The following is a 17,062-nucleotide window of genomic DNA, read 5'->3' on the forward strand; positions in this document are numbered from 1 at the left end:
AAAATATTTTAAAAAGGCTATAAAAACATATCAATTAATATAAAGTTCATAAAAATATAGAATATATAACTTATTAACAAAATCATATAAAAACGAAATGTTCTTTTTATGTTAGTATTATTACCATAATTATTTAAATAATAAGCTTTCAATATTTAAATAATAAGCTTTTGAGATTGGTCCACATAAAGCACCTGGTCCCGATGGTATTACGGCTGCTTTTTACCAGCAGTTTTGGACAGAATTCAAAGATGATATTGTTGCGGAGGTGACGCATTTCTTTGAGGAGGGCTCTTTGAGAGGTACGATGAACCATACGAATCTTTGTTTAATACCAAATATAGATATCCCCAAATCTATGAGCGATTTTATTTCAAAGATTCTGGTTAATAGATTGAAGGTGCATCTAGATTCGATTATCTCAGAGACTCAAGCAGCTTTTATTCCTGGAAGAAACATTATGGACAATGTTATTATTGCTCATGAGATGCTTCACTCTTTGAAAAAAAGAAAACGATGGGCTAACTCCTATATGACTGTGAAGACGGCTATCTCAAAAGCATATGATCGTATGGAATGGGAGTTCATACGAGACACAATGCAACACATGGGATTTGGAACAAGCTGGATCAAATGGGTAATGCAGTGTGTGGAAACAGTACAACTCTCGGTGTTAATTAATGGCATCCCTCAAGGATTAATCACTCCAGGACGTGGAATCAGGCAAGGGGATCCGTTATCACCTTATATATTTATTCTTTGTGCAGAAGTTCTGAGTCATTTTTTACAGAAAGCTGAAAGAGAGAATAAGTTAAAGGGGATGAAAATAAGCACCACAGGACCTACGATTAATCATCTGTTGTTTGCTGATGATGCACTATTTTTTTGTCACGCTCACACAAAGTCCTGCTCAACAATTATGAAGATCTTTTCAGATTATGAAAGAGTTTCGGGACAAGCAGTCAACCTAAATAAGTCGGCAATTACATTTGGTTCAAGGGTTCATCAACATGTTAAGACCAGATTACGAAGAATACTTAATATCCACAATGATGGTGGATGTGGTAAGTATTTGGGACTACCGGAGCAAATAGGAGGAAAGAAAGCAGATGTGTTCAACTATGTGGTGGATCAAGTTAAAAGGAGAACAAATGGATGGTCACATCGATATCTATCACCAGCTGGAAAAGAAATTTTGCTCAAAACAGTAGCCATGGCGATGCCAGTTTTTACTATGAATGTATTCAAACTACCTAAGGAGTCTATGAGGAAATAAACAGTGCAATGGCTAAATTCTGGTGGAGTAAAAAGGGAGGCCACATATCAATTCATTGGTTTTCATGGGACAGAGTAAGTGTGCCGAAGCAGAAAGGTGGTCTTGGATTTAGAGACTTGGAAAATTTCAATCTAGCTCTACTGGGGAAACAAGTATGGCGAATACTACAAAATCCAACTAGCCTCGTATCCAGATTTTTATAAGCAAGGTATTTTCCTGATGATAATATATTTAATGCTGGAAATGGTAACAAGTCTTCGTTTATTTGGAAGTCACTATTGGAAGGTCGTGATCTCTTGAAGAAGGGCATGAGATTCTTGATTGGAAATGGTCAGATTACAAGTATTGTATCGGATCCTTGGTTACCAACGAATCCACCAAGACCACCGCGTTGTAAAGATGGTACAGAAACAGAGCTACGGTATGTCAGTGAGTTAATGTTGGATGAACAACCTTTATGATGGAATATGGAGTTGATAGAGGAATTATTTATAGAAGAGGATAAAATGCTGATACAACAGATGAAACTAAGTCCTACAGATTGTTCAGATCTACTAGGGTGGCATTATACCGATTCGGGGTTCTACACAGTAAAGTCAGGTTATTGGTTAGCTTACAACCTCTCAAATGAACGACACAGAGTGAGGAACACTCCTGGCTCTCAGAATACAAAGAATACTATATGGAAGATAAACACAGCTCCAAAAATCCAACATTTTCTTTGGCGACTGGTTACAAATTCACTTTCAATCGGGTCGACACTTGTCCAGAGACGGATAACAACCTGATCCTTATGTCAGAGATGCCACCAAAGTGATGAAACAATAGAACATCTATTCTTTGATTGTCAGCATGTGCAAGAAATATGGAGACGGAATGGATATCTAAATCAGGTTCTGTGTTCTTCAATTACTCCGCTAGAAATGAAACTTCAAGCAATTTTTGATTGTTATAATGATCAGTCTCTTACATTGTTTGAGAGACACACATACCTTTATGGATTTTGTGGAGAATATGGAAAAGTAGAAATCTCCATATATTTCAGCATAGAACCTTCACATGGCAACAAGACCTAAGTTTGGCTGCGGATGAAACTAGAGAATGGCTTGATATTTGGGCAGAGTCGTTACTTAATACAAAGAGAGAAGAAAGAAGAAGAAACAACAACACAACAAGATCACAATGGAAACGCCCTGCAGAGAATCATGTCAAATGCAATTACGACTGCAAGTTCAGTCAAAATGGAAACTCGGGACAATCGGCTTGGATCATAAGAGACGAGAGAGGATCCTATCTCACTGCAGGACATAGTAGACAAACAAATGTGCAGACAGTACTAGAAGCAGAACTACAGAGCCTAATATCAGCAATGAAGCAAATGTGGACTGCCGGTTATCAATATGTAGTTTTTGAAGGAGACAACAAAATGGTGGAAAGACTGGTTAACAATGAAACCAAAAACTTCAGAGTACACAATTGGATAAGAGAAGTTCATTACTGGAAGGATCATTTTCAGTATGCTACATTTCAATGGACAAGAAGAAACAATAATAAAGTTGCAGATTGCCTTGCAAAAATGCCAATTCTAAATTCTGAACAATATGTTATAGACCATCTAGTACCTTCTTGTATTGTAACATTCCTCCATGAGGATCACATTTCTTCAATATAAATGAAAGAAAGCTGTTAAAAAAAAAAAAGCTTTCAATATTTATTATAATTGATTATAAAAATGAGTATATTAACCCTGAATTTTCTACTCATTAAAAGAAACTTAATTCCCAATAAATATAGTTTTCTATATATTCATAAATAAATATAAAAATGACAATAAATTAGAGGATATTGTGATGTGTGGTTATTTATATATATATATATATATTTATATATATATATATATATATATATATATATATATCTAAGTATGTAAACTAATTAATCTCAACATTTAGTGTGATTATTGATTAAAAAATGGAAATATTGATAACCGAATAGGAGTATACATTCTAATTGTATATTCATCTGTGTGCTATTAAAAGAAATGAGACATAACTCTTATCATTATAAATAAAATTATTACTCAAAAAAATCATAATATATTTAATGTGAGTGATTAGTAGATAATGTAGAATTGTATTGTTACTCGATAAACAATAAATATAAATTTGATTTTTAAAACCCACAAAAGTATATATTGCCAAAAATTTTAACAATTTATAAATATTTTTTTACCATATTCACATATTTCACAGGTAAAATGTATTTTTACATGAATGCGTTAATTTTGGAATTTCATTACTTTTTATTAATGGTTTTTTGGTAATAATCCGTCATTTATAGAAAATATTAACAAACCGACTAACTCAAAAGATTTAAATAGCCTAATCAAAAATATTAAGTCAGTAAATTAGGTTATGTTCATAAATTTTAGTTTAGAATCCGATTGTTACTAACATATTATTGGGCATAATTTTAATCATATAAATTATAATAGATAAATTCTATTATAATTATGATATATTCCATAAATAATGGAGAATTATGTATTCTCTAGAAGATTCTATTGATATGGGCCGTAACGGCAAGCATTGAGTTAATACGGGCCGTAACTGGACCTTGACACCGACTGTGTTCCTCGAAACGACATTGTCAAGAGAATATTCGAAGTTGATCTCATCAAGAGAATATTGAAAAATAACCTTATCTTGTGAAGGGAATATCGGAAAACGGCCTTATCTCATGAAGAGACGGTTACACGAATCCAAGTCCCATGAGGATTAGGGTTGGGAAGGTTTCTCTATAAAAAGGGAGCTACGTCTTCATGATAAGAGAGGAAATCAATAGCAAAGGCAAGATACTTCACGAAGCTTCAAGACGCGCAACTCAGTTCATAGATTGACTCGCTGTGCTTGATTTCTTGTACTTTGCAATCGATACTTTGATTAATAAAAGCAACTATTCAACATCTGTTTCTTGTTTCTGTAGTCTTTAAACGAATCGATTAATTTTGCCCAAACAATTGGCGCTAGAGAGAGGGGCAAAGTAATCTACGTGAGATGATAGGAAATGGAAGTGACACGACCAATGTTGAAGCGACTGTCGCCGCCCAGCTGGAAGTCCTAACTGCCAAGATGAACGAGACGGTGCAGAAGCTGACGCAGATCGAGGCTGATAACGCTAGGCTACGAGAGGAGAACGTCTCGCTGATGACAGTAGGAAGAATGTTTACTGAAGCAAGCTCAAGATTTCGTGGCGTACAAGTAAATCGGATGCAAGACCTCAACTCAACTCCTGCAGCTACCCGAACAACAACCGCGACTGAAGACGGACGACTAGAGACTCCACGGGAGAAGAATAACGGAGAAAATCCTAATATAAGGCAAACCCGCGAGAACCTTGTTCGAGAAGACAACACGGATCAACAACGAACCGTTAACACACCGCACGTTACAGGAGTCGAACATGAACCACACACCATGTCAGCCGAAGCCGCCTACTTGGAAGCTATGCTTACAAAGCGTTTGGGTGCAGTAGAAGCCATGATCGGACGACTGCCAGGAGTGGCTCCACCAATTCGAAAAAGCAACTTGCACTCGTATGCCGATACACCTTTTTCTGATGAAATTGCACTCACAGAGATGCCGAGAAAATTTATGTTACCAACAATGAAGATGTATGATGGAACAGCCGACCCGGATGACCACATAGCACAATACAAGCAATGAATGTTCACGACGGCCATCCAAAAAGAGTGCAGGGAAGCTACTATGTGCAAGGGTTTTGGCTCAAGCCTAACGGGCGCAGCACTTCAGTGGTTTATCAACCTGCCAAACGGCTCGATCAACTCGTTTGCATCATTGACAGATCTCTTTGTTAAGCAATTCGCAAGCAGCAGGAACCTGGAGAAGACAGCGGATGACCTTTACGAGGTACGACAAAAGAGACATGAGTCGTTGCGTGCCTATGTGGGATGCTTCAACAAGGAAAAAGTATCGATACCCAGTTGCAACACGTCAACTGCCATCTCCGCATTTAAAAGAGGCTTGCTTCCAGACGGTGACTTGTACAAGGAGCTTACGAAGTATCAGTGCAGAACCATGGAATATGTGCTCTCACGGGCATTGGCACAAATAAAATGGGAAGAAAACACACAACATCGACATCGACACTCGTCACAATCTGATTCTCGTGTAAAAAGGAATGAAAGAACGACTCAACATGTTGAGTCTTACAAAAGACTTCGAAGTGAAAACACTTACATCCTAAGTAATAGTGACAACACTCATCAAACTATGAACAAAACTGAAAGTGAGGAGCGCAAATCATCAACATGAAAAATACGTCTACGACATATCGATTTTTACGTCATGGTGATATCAGGTTTTTTTATGTTATTATTTATTTTTGGTTTGATTTTAGTTTTGTTTCTTTTCTAATATTGATAGGATCTTCCAAGAAAATAATTAAGTTTTAGTTTTAAAGATAAACAAAGCAGAAAAATGATTTTTTAGCAAGATATTTGCTGCTAAGTGCTAACCCATTGAAGAAGCAGACACAAACAAGAATTTTGTGTCAAAGCACTCAACGAAGGAAAAAAAAACTTGACAACGAAACACTCGTTAACAAGAATTTTCTAGTGAGTCACTTGATGCACAAACCTTCAAGACGCTCTCTACTAAAACTTAGAACCCATGTCATGAACATGAGATACAAACATGTCACAAGGCAAAAATCACGTCATGTGATGTGATATTTGTCACGATACAAGATAAACAAGTCATACAATACAGGAAACGATCTTGAAGTTGTTTACTTTATATAGTAATGAGGAGATTGATTCACAAACACGTTAACGGTTTACTCACTATGAAGATTGGATAATCACCTAAAAGCGAAATACTCGCTGCAACTGCCTGTTAGCGAGACGTCGCATTGGCAAATTAACGAATCTAATATCCACCTGAGGTTGGGCAGAAGATACATGAACTTGACAGCAAAATACTTGCTAACGAGGAAAAATAATTTGACACATGACAAATATTGTCACGATGCAAAATCGTCATGATGCAAGAACATTGTCACGACGATGCAACATCATCACGGCATTGACTGCAAAACATCATCATGATGCAGGACATCGCTGCGATATGGAGCGTTGTTATGATGCAGCTTTATGGCAAGACTGTAATAACAGCATCATAACATAATACTCGTGACTACAAAATTGTCTACAAAAAAAAATAACAAAAATTGCAGCATCGTCACGACATGCAACATCGTCAAGACGTGCAACATCGTCAAGACGTGCAACATCGTCAAGACGTGCAACATCTTCAAGACGCGGAGCATTTCCACAATATGAAATGCTTAAAACGTCGTCGCAAAAAAAAAACATTGTCACGATGTGCAACATCGTCACAACGTGCAGCATTGTCAAGACGCGGAGCATTTCCACAATGTAAAATGTTTAAAATGTTGTCGCAATAGAAAACATCTTCACGATGCGCAACATCGTCACAACGCGAAGCGTTTTTACAATGTAAAAACATTCAAAAGTCATCGTAGCATAAAACATCTTCACGACGTGCAACATCGTCACGACGCAGAGCGTTTTTGATGCAAAATATCATCACGATATGAAACGCCTTCATGAAAAATAACGCCATCAAGATACGAAACATCTTCACAATGTAAAACATTTTCACGATGCAACATTGGGACGTGATGTAACATTGTTAGAGCAAACAATGGAACAAAACTACAAGATCACGATGTGGATCATGACATCGTTAATAGAAGGCAGCGAATGAATCAACATAGAGTTAAAATGAAGTGCGAGAAAACGTCCACGTCTAGAGGTATGCCTTAACTTAATGAATGGTTAGCTATTATTTATTAAAATAATACCATTTGTCTATACTACTCTCTAAATTCTTACTAAGAAAATAGAGAGTGGGGGGCAAACTGTTGGGCATAATTTTAATCATATAAATTATAATAGATAAATTCTATTATAATTATGATATATTCCATAAATAATGGAGAAATATGTATTCTCTAGAAGATTCTATTGATATAGGCCGTAACGGCAAGCATTGAGTTAATACGGGCCGTAACTGGACCTTGACACCGACTGTGTTCCTTGACGAAACGACATTGTCAAGAGAATATTCGAAGTTGATCTCATCAAGAGAATATTGGAAAATAACCTTATCTTGTGAAGAGAATATCGGAAAACGGCCTTATCTCATGAAGAGACGGTTACACGAATCCAAGTCCCATGAGGATTAGGGTTGGGAAGGTTTCTCTATAAAAAGGGAGCTATGTCTTCATGATACGAGAGGAAATCAATAGCAAAGGCAAGATACTTCACGAAACTTCAAGACGCGCAACTCAGTTCATAGATTGACTCGCTGTGCTTGATTTCTTGTACTTTGCAATTGATACTTTGATTAATAAAAGCAACTATTCAACATTTGTTTCTTGTTTCCGTAGTCTTTAAACGAATTGATTAATTTTGCCCAAACACATATAATAAAATTAAATAATTAAATTACCATAATTTAGTATATGTTGTTATGGTTACAAAATAAATATGCAAGATTGTTATGATTATACGATAAAACCTAAGAAGATATGAATTTGATTTTTAAACCATACAAAAGACATGTTGCAATAAATAATAATAGTTTATCAATATTTTCTCTACCATAAAACTTCTTACATATTTAAAGATTTCACCAGTGAAAAGTATTTTTTACACAAAAGAAACGCAGCTACAAAATACTTTAGTTACATAATAATATTATATTTGACACAAACATATATTAGTTTTAGGAAATAAATTTACTTATAATTATTTTCTTTAAATCAAATTATCCCGCACATAGTGCGGATTGTTACCTAGTATATATATATATTAGATTGAAAAGAGGAAACTTAAGTTCCATTCTAGGTCTTAAGGTTTGTTAACAAAAGAAATAGTATTTATGTTTATGTGTCTATTACGCCATAATATGTTAATTATTTTTTTCTATATGAAACATTATCATTTTATATAAATCAAAGTCCATACACAATTAAAGACTTTAAGATAATAACCTAATAAAGTAGTTGCTTTTTTTATTTTATATTTATGGAAAATGTATTAGTCTAATAACCTATTGTTAAACTCACTTAGTTATATATGTATGAGACACTGCAAACTTACTGTTTATTATTTTGATTTTTTCTTAATTGAAACATTTTTAATCTCTTTAAGCTATCACCATAAATAAATAAATAAATATGCATAACTAACACGACAAAATAAATTTTATGAAAATATGTATTACAATGATTTTGAAATATGACTACAACTACAAAAATATATGTCATATGGCATGTAAGATACAATATGACTTAATTATACTAAATATATTATTATCAAAAGAAAATTTGATTTCTTTACTTTATTTAAATTCATACGACGTATTCTTTAAATTCATAAGACATATTCTTTAAACTCATACTATGTATTTTTTAAATTTTTATGTACACCAAAAAAACAAAATAATAATAACATGTTAATTTATATTATTATCAAAATAGAATAGCGTTTATGTAAGAACTCACGCATAGCTTGAGCTAACACCTAGTGTTTTTAAAGTACGAGTGAACCTAGAATTTATATTTATAATGAACTTTTGTAATAACATTTTTTAATATAACTTTTTCTTTTGAAAAAAAATATTATGACACCCATAAATAATTTTTCTAGCTCTGCCACTGGGTCGAACATCTTGTTTATTACGCGATAAACGTGGACATGAAGACTCACCAACGAATACCTATATATTATATATTGAGAGAAGCACAATATAATTTTTGTACACAAGAAAAGAAAAAAAATTATAAATAGTCCAAAAGAGAACAATCTCGGATGTGTGTTTCTAAATTTTGATGACTTTTTTCTTTTTTCTTAGGGGGGTGTATTGGATTTGATATTTTAGAAGATTTGGTGGGATTTTAATATTCTAGAATTTTGAGAAATTTGAGTATAATTTTAGAAGATTTTTAGTCATTTGTTAGAGATTAGCAAAAATGATTTGTGATTTGCTGAGATTTATAATTGGATTTTGGAGTATTTTAGGATATTTAAAATAAAATATAAGGAAAGTATTATTATTATGTGATTTGTTCTCTTGTTCTTTTTTCTATTTCAACGTCACGGGAACGACTGTTAAAGTCTTGAAGGAGACAAGTGAACAAGCTAAGTGATCCCATCAAGATGATCCAAACATATGATCAACCTATATATCTAGTCCAAATGTTGGCATCGTTGTCAAGATACCACTAGCATCATTTCAATTTCAAGAGAGTAATTTAAAACTGAATTTTTAATATAACCTTAGCATCTGGGATCTCTTTTTGAAGCATGACAATACACGCATTCCTCATGATCTCAATATCATCATCACTCATCTTCTCAGGCCAAGCTTTCATATTAGCACCACCAACAATAATTATTGAATTCTAACTATCCGACTGAAGCATGACCAAGGCATGTCCCGTTGGCCCATCATTCACATATATCACGTAATTCAGATGAACCCAGGAACACCAATGCCTCGGCAATAAGCTTCCCATATACATCCTTACCCCCAACAACTAACGAAGTAAGTCGGATACTTCGCTCCACACGCCGCCTGGTTTGCCTTGTCTTGGACGAGACCATTCCCCTTCCTTGGACAACCTCTCGTTCTCCACATGGATGTTGACCGGAGTTTTTATATCCCACAGCCGCGCATGGGAGTCGACGAGAGAGAGAGAACGAATGTAAGTTGCAGACATGTAACTGGTTTCATACTCATTTTTTATTTTTTGTTTGAAATCCTTCAAAATCTCACCTTATGGGTGTGATTTTATCACTCATATTTTTTAACTAAAAATGTTTTAAAAAGTCTCCTGGAATCACTTAAAATCCAGTTTTTTTAAAAGTTGTAATATTTTGAATAATAGTAGATTTAAAGTGAGATTTATAAATTACTGATTCAATAACAAGTGATTGTGAATGATTTTAAATGATTTCTATAAATTTCAAATTCAATAACACTAGATTTCAAAAGATTTTTAAGAATCACCAATTAAATAACACGAGATTTAAGAATACCCTAAAATCTTCTAAAATATCTAGTTCAATACACCCTCCTTAGAAGCTATGTTCTTTCCAATATATAAAATGGATTCAAATCCTATTATTAACGCTTTAATGTACATTTATAAGAGATTAAATTTATAGTACGTTGTGGTACCGAAATATATCGTGTAAAAATTGTCTACCTACTCTTCCTGCACAACTGCATCTGCATAAGACATTTATCATTGATTACAATAACTACAAGAGACAATTTTTTTTGTTGAAAATTAACATACATATTACATTCTAAAGTCTAGTTATTTCACATGCATAAAAGATAAGTTCTCCAATAGCGCAATTGGCTTCCACGACCAACCCATATATTTATGTATGAACCGACCAAATTCATATTCTAAATAATTTAAATTTTGTTGCCACACTCATATTCTTAACTACATTATTAGAGTTGTCTCTTCTCTGAAGAAACTGGGTTCATCCAAGTTAGAAGACAGCTTATATGATTACATCTTTGGCTTACCACCAAAAAAACATAATTTTCTGACGGTCTTATTCTTTCTATTTTCAATACTTTCAAATTTATTTCAAAATTTGCATACATCGTAAATATATAAAAAAAATTGAACAAAATTTATACTAGTTATTAAGAAAAAACTATTAGAGTTGTCATTTATATTTTACTTATTTTAAATAGAAAACTATTAAATTATATTTATATTTTACTTATTTTAGATATAATAAAAATAATAAAGCGGCACCATATATATTAAGAAAAAAAACTATAAGAGTTGTTTTTATAATTTTGTTGTTGTCTTTTCGTCCAAGGATAACAAGACTTACTTCACACGTGTGGAAGAATTTTCTTTCATGGATTGACATCCAATCCCGTCTTTTTTAGTCATATTAAAATCTCTACAGTAAATATGGATTGTGTGCTTAGAATTAACACAACGACTGGTCACAATTAATAATATTTCAACAACACTTTTGGACGGTTCTTGTTTGATATATAATGTTAGATAAAATTCCATAGTGCAATGAATATATTGATAAGAAAAGATTGTTGTGACTTGTGACCTGGTATAGTTTTGGAACTTTGTTCATATTGAGCAGAGCTCCATGGATAAGAAATGATTGTAGTAAAATGATCAATGATGTCGGCAGTTACAACAAGTGTAGTTAGAGAGATTGCAATAACTCAAATCGGACATGAACTCTGAATAACTTATCTAAAGAGATCACCGACGAATCATTTTGGGTTGTACTCTTGATTCCTAGGCCTTTCGTGTGAACACGTTTTTTCGATATTCAACATGTGCATTTCAGAAAAATATATATCTTTAACTGGTTGACCAAGAAAAAATATTTAAGTGATACTTTTTTTCTTTACAAATAGAAAATAATAACCAACCAAAAAATGTTTTAAGAATTTATAATATTAGTGTAGCTAAATCAATCGACGTGTCGACTCATGAAGGTGTAATTCAAGTTGGTAAGGAAATCGTTTGGTTATGTCTATTTCTCCCACATGTCACTATTTGTATGGCGGCTAGAGAAAGACATGTTAGATTGGCCAGAGACTATGGACTATATAAGCCTCTTTCCACTGGCTCTACATATCTTACTAACAATCAGTTCTACTAAAAAACAAGACACAAACAACACAATTTGATTACATTGACCAACACAAAACTGGCGAACCAACGTGAGTCCAACGAGGAAACCGGCAATGGCCAATATTACTACAATGCCGAAGAAATAACAAGAATCATGAACGAGCCAGAATATTATCCCCCAGGTTACAATTTGTCTACTACTGCTATTTCGGCTATGGTGTCTGCACTGACAGATGTTGTCTCCGGCGAAGCCGAACCCTCAGATTCCGCCAGGTGGACAACGGGTCACACAATAGCAAGAGAAGAGTTTGCTTTGCCTCCTCAACCATTGGTTACCGGTTCAGCTGGTATGTGTGCTTTACTAAACTTGAAAAAAATATAGCTATTGTGTGCACTACTAACCAGTGAAACAATGACAGAAGAATGTGAAAGCTCAACGTCTATGGAGAAGCCAAAGAGATTTAGAGGAGTGAGGCAACGACCATGGGGAAAATGGGCGGCAGAGATTCGAGACCCACACAAGGCGATGCATGTTTGGCTTGGCACCTTTGACACAGCCGAGGACGCTGCAAGAGCATACGATGCGGCGGCACTCCGCTTTAGAGGCAGCAAAGCGAAACTTAATTTCCCCGAAAATGTAGGAACTCAGACGATTCAACCAGATTCTCACTTCTTGGAGAACTCAATGCAACCTCCTCTAACATACTTGGAACAATGTCCAAGTTTATCATCTTCCTATGGATATACGGAGCAACAACCACCATTAATAGGCATGTTGCAGCCAAGAGAGGAGGAAAACCACTTTTTCACACAACCATGGACCGAGTATGACCAATACAACTACCCCTCGTATGGTTAATTCATATCAAGGCTTTGTATCTCTTTGTATTCAATTTGCGAGTTTATCACTTCTAATACAACTTCAATCCGATTCTTGCCTTCTTGTCTTCCAATGTTGTGAATACTAGGATAGTACCCGCGCTACGCCGCGGGTTATTTTTTGTTTGTTTTTATTTTAAATATCTTAAAGATAATTTTTATATGTTGTTTGCAATAATAATTAAAAAATCAAAACATGTGTTGACTGGTTATCATTTATTATTTTTTATTTACTTTAAAAAATGATTTGTCAACAGTAAAAGAATATAAAATATTTAATTAATAAAAAACTTTAGGATCACAAATGTCAAAACCATACCATATAAATCTCATAATGAAATTCTCTGAAATATAATCCGCCTCAAACCCAAACCAAAAAATATTTTAATATCCACCTCTGTCGCATATTCGAAATCACGTCATAGTTATGCTTATGTAGCATTAAAACTACGAGTAAATAAAAATGAAGAAAAATGTTTCACCTATCGGTTCATAGTTTCAATCTCTTCATCAAAGAAGTATCTTCATTATTCTTGCTCCATCATGAAGCATTTTGAACAAAGATATGTTCTTTACTCTTGTGGTCTTTTAGTCTGAGTTTAGTATTTGTAAAACTCTAACATCTCTTCTTCCAAAACAAAGATATGTACTTTACTCTAGTGGTCTTTTAGTCTGCATTTTAGTATTAGTAAAACTCTAACATCTCTTCTTCCAAAAGATGAGTCTTGCCTGCAATCACAAGTTAACCTCTGACTCTTTATCTTCCATCACAGCTTTTTCAGTCTCAACATTGTCTCCATCTGTCTAAACTTCTGACTCTTTATCTTCCGTCACAGCTTTTTCATCATCTTTTTTTTTTTTATCTCAACATCTATCTCCATTTTCTTTGGTTCAGACATATCCTCATTTTTCGTAATTTCTTGTGTTTCGTTATCTCAAGAATTATCCTTCTCCTTTGCAACTCAAATGGTGAAACTCATTTCTCCTTTATCATGCCAATCCCAATATTCAAGAACACTCATACAGAGCTTCAGCTCCATCCAACCTCGTTTGTCAAACCAAACATTAAATTGTTACTATTTACTCCATACAAATGTCTCAAAACACACCAATGGAAAACAACAACTAACCGTTAAAATCACAATCCCACCGTTGAATCTGTAGCCAGTAGTACCGTGAAGCTTCCCACCAAATCTCAGCTCGATCGGGTAAGTTTTGGACTACCAACCACTGTTCCAAGGAGACAACCTCGAATCTGATTTCTAGGGTTTCTGGTTTGGTCAGTTCCAGTAATTTCTTGCGTAGGAAGTAATCCTCATAACTTCTTGAATATAACTCTGATCGGACTTCCATCAGTTGCTACGAGCTCATGGCTTGATGGTGATCACGCTGGTATTTTTTTCTTTCTAATCCGATGTCACATCCGGCGCCGACGAGCCTCCAAAGGCACCTCTCCAAACTGCTTTATTTTCTTATTCCTCTTTCTAGTTCTTCTCTTCTCCAGCTCCAATCTACTCCGACTTTGCTCTTCCACCACCACCGTGGCCTGCCACAGTCACATTAATGACTACCAGATCCACCACTTCTGCAACGTCTCCTTCTCCGTTGATTGTTATCCGGTTCGCCGCTTCCCACCTCCATATCTCGGCACCAACTTTTCTTCTTCCTTTTTCTCTATTTTTTACGATCTCTCTTGCTCTCCCATACTCTCTGTCATGGCTACCTCTCTTCTCTTCTCTCCTTCTTGCGGCGATGTTAGTGTTCAACATCAACTCTCTCTCTCTCTCCCTCCTTGTTGAACGAAGTCGGCAATACAAGTGTTTTTAACACACGATCACACAAACCCAATAACATTGAATTTACAGTGCTGGTGATCTCATGGCTCTCTTTCTATCGATTGGATCAGAACCGACGACGAAAGCTAATTAGAAAGAAGAAGAAATCGAATCATCCAAGAGAATAAATATGTGTCCACCTAGACAAAAAAGCTGATTTGTATTAATGTTTTAATTTGATAGGTTAGTGAATGATTATTATTAGAATAGANTCTCTCTTGCTCTCCCATACTCTCTCTCATGGCTACCTCTCTTCTCTTCTTTCCTTCTTGCAGCGATGTTAGTGTTCAACACCAACTCTCTCTCTCTCTCCCTCCTTGTTGAACGAAGTCGGCGATACAAGTGTTTTTAACACACGATCACACAAACCCAATAACATTGAATTTGTAGTGCTGGTGATCTCATGGCTCTCTTTCTATCGATTGGATCAGAACCGACAACGAAAGCTAATTAGAAAGAAGAAGAAATCGAATCATCCAAGAGAATAAATATGTGTCCACCTAGACAAAAAAGCTGATTTGTATTTTAATTTGATAGATTAGTGAATGATTATTATTGGAATAGAATGATGAGCTGTATTAATTAAAATGTTTTCATTGGTTATCTGTTTTAACTGATGTGTCATCTCCATAATGCTTCACAATGCTGATGTGTCATGCTCTGGAGAGAAACATTCAACTTTTATTGTATTGATACAATTTGTGATCAAAGTCTTGTAATTAGCTTATGATTCTACATTTACAAAATAAGAAAAAAAAATCCAGGTGTTACCTAATATCATAATTTATTGAAAAATGATTGGCAGCTACTTGAAGTATACGTCAACACATGACCACTACATAAACAATATAAATGTCTTGTTAACTACATGAACTATTGTCATCACATAAGAACATCCATGAACAAATATAGTTATGTGTACAACACCATAAACATTCAATTATAGTGTTTGGTTGACCAAAATCCGGCGTTGACCAGTATTGACCGACGTTGACTATTGTTAACCGGCGTTGACGAGAAATTTTTTTTTTTTGTTTTTATATATTTTTGATAAATAAATAAAAAGATAAATGATTTGTATAATTTATAAAAACAAAAAAAAACAACAAAGAATACAAGAAAATTATATACCAAAAACAAAAAAATTATATGACAAACAAAATTTGTGGTATATCTAATAACTAATTTTGTTAATACAGAAAATATACCAAAAAATAATATAATAAAACTATACCACCAAAATTTTATGTATAGTAAATTTTTTTCATATAATCTTATAGATCAAAGAAATAGTTGGCAATACCTTGGATATATTTAAATAACATAATCATATAAATAAGTAAAGAAAAGTATATATATTTAAAACCTCCACCTTTGAAATAGTTGGCAATGCCTTGGACATAATCTTATAGATCAAAGAAATAGTTGGCAATGCCTTGGATATATTTCAAATGACATAATCTTATAAATAAGTAAAAATAATAATAATTAAAATCCCACCTTTGAAAATGCAATATAAAAATGATTTTTAAAAGAAAATTGTAAACATTTGTTATAGTTTTATGAAAAAGTCTACTACACATAAAATTTTGGTGGTATAGTTTTATTATATTATTTTTGGTATATTTTCTGTATTAACAAAATTAGTTACTAGATCTAGATATACCACAAATTTTGTTTGTCATATAATTTTTAAAATTTTTAGGTATATAATTTTATTGTATTTTTTGTTGTTATATTTTGTTTTTGTAAATTATACAAATCATTTATCTCTTATATTTATTTATCAAAAATACATAAAAACAAAAAAAAAAAAAATTTTTCTGGTCAACGCCGGTTAATACACATAACCTATGTTTGTTTATGAATGTCCTTATGTGATGACAATAGTTTACGTAGTTAACAAAAAATTTATATTGTTTTTATGTGTGGTCATGTGTTAGCGTATACTTCAAATAGCTAACAATCATTTTTCCTAATTTATTCCCTTCGATAACAGTTTCATTTTTAGTTTTAGACATCTGTCACTTTATTAAAAAGTAAAAACCAATAAAGCTCTATTTTCTTTTAATCAATATTCACAATTCACAATCACGCACACATCCAAATTTGAGGTTTACGACATGGAACGTATAGTAGCAGCAACACAACCATACTAAAGACACGAATAAAATTTGTATGAGTAACATATTAATCATTTGATAAATTATTCATAAGGTACCGTATTATTCTGTTATTATTATTATTATTATTATTATTATTATTATTATTATTATTATTATTATTATTATTATTATTATTATTATTATTATTATTATTA

The 17,062-nt window shown here is 33.6% G+C and overlaps 1 protein-coding gene across 3 annotated transcripts; it reads left to right on the forward strand.

The window, feature by feature from the left end:
• Positions 12,053-13,005, forward strand: LOC104757910 (ethylene-responsive transcription factor RAP2-6-like). Of its 3 annotated transcripts, none has more exons than XM_010480696.1 (2): positions 12,053-12,375; positions 12,448-13,005. In XM_010480696.1, exons 1-2 carry the CDS (start codon positions 12,183-12,185, stop codon positions 12,885-12,887), a joined length of 633 nt encoding a protein of 210 aa, XP_010478998.1. In that variant the 5' UTR covers positions 12,053-12,182; the 3' UTR covers positions 12,888-13,005. The 3 variants fall into 3 exon arrangements, with proteins under 3 accessions (XP_010478998.1, XP_010478999.1, XP_010479000.1); XM_010480697.1 differs by having other exon boundaries at positions 12,451-13,005; XM_010480698.1 differs by having other exon boundaries at positions 12,053-12,366.

Source organism: Camelina sativa, chromosome 17, assembly GCF_000633955.1.
Source record: "Camelina sativa cultivar DH55 chromosome 17, Cs, whole genome shotgun sequence".
Taxonomy (NCBI): domain Eukaryota; kingdom Viridiplantae; phylum Streptophyta; class Magnoliopsida; order Brassicales; family Brassicaceae; genus Camelina; species Camelina sativa.

What these genes read in the sequence shown, in the direction of transcription:
- LOC104757910 (XM_010480696.1), top strand. Translation starts at nt 12,183, where the DNA reads ATGAACGAGCCAGAATATTATCCCCCAGGTTACAATTTGTCTACTACT. An exon ending in ATTGGTTACCGGTTCAGCTG is followed by an intron (nt 12,376 to 12,447) that starts GTATGTGTGCTT and finishes AAACAATGACAG; the next exon opens with AAGAATGTGAAAGCTCAACG.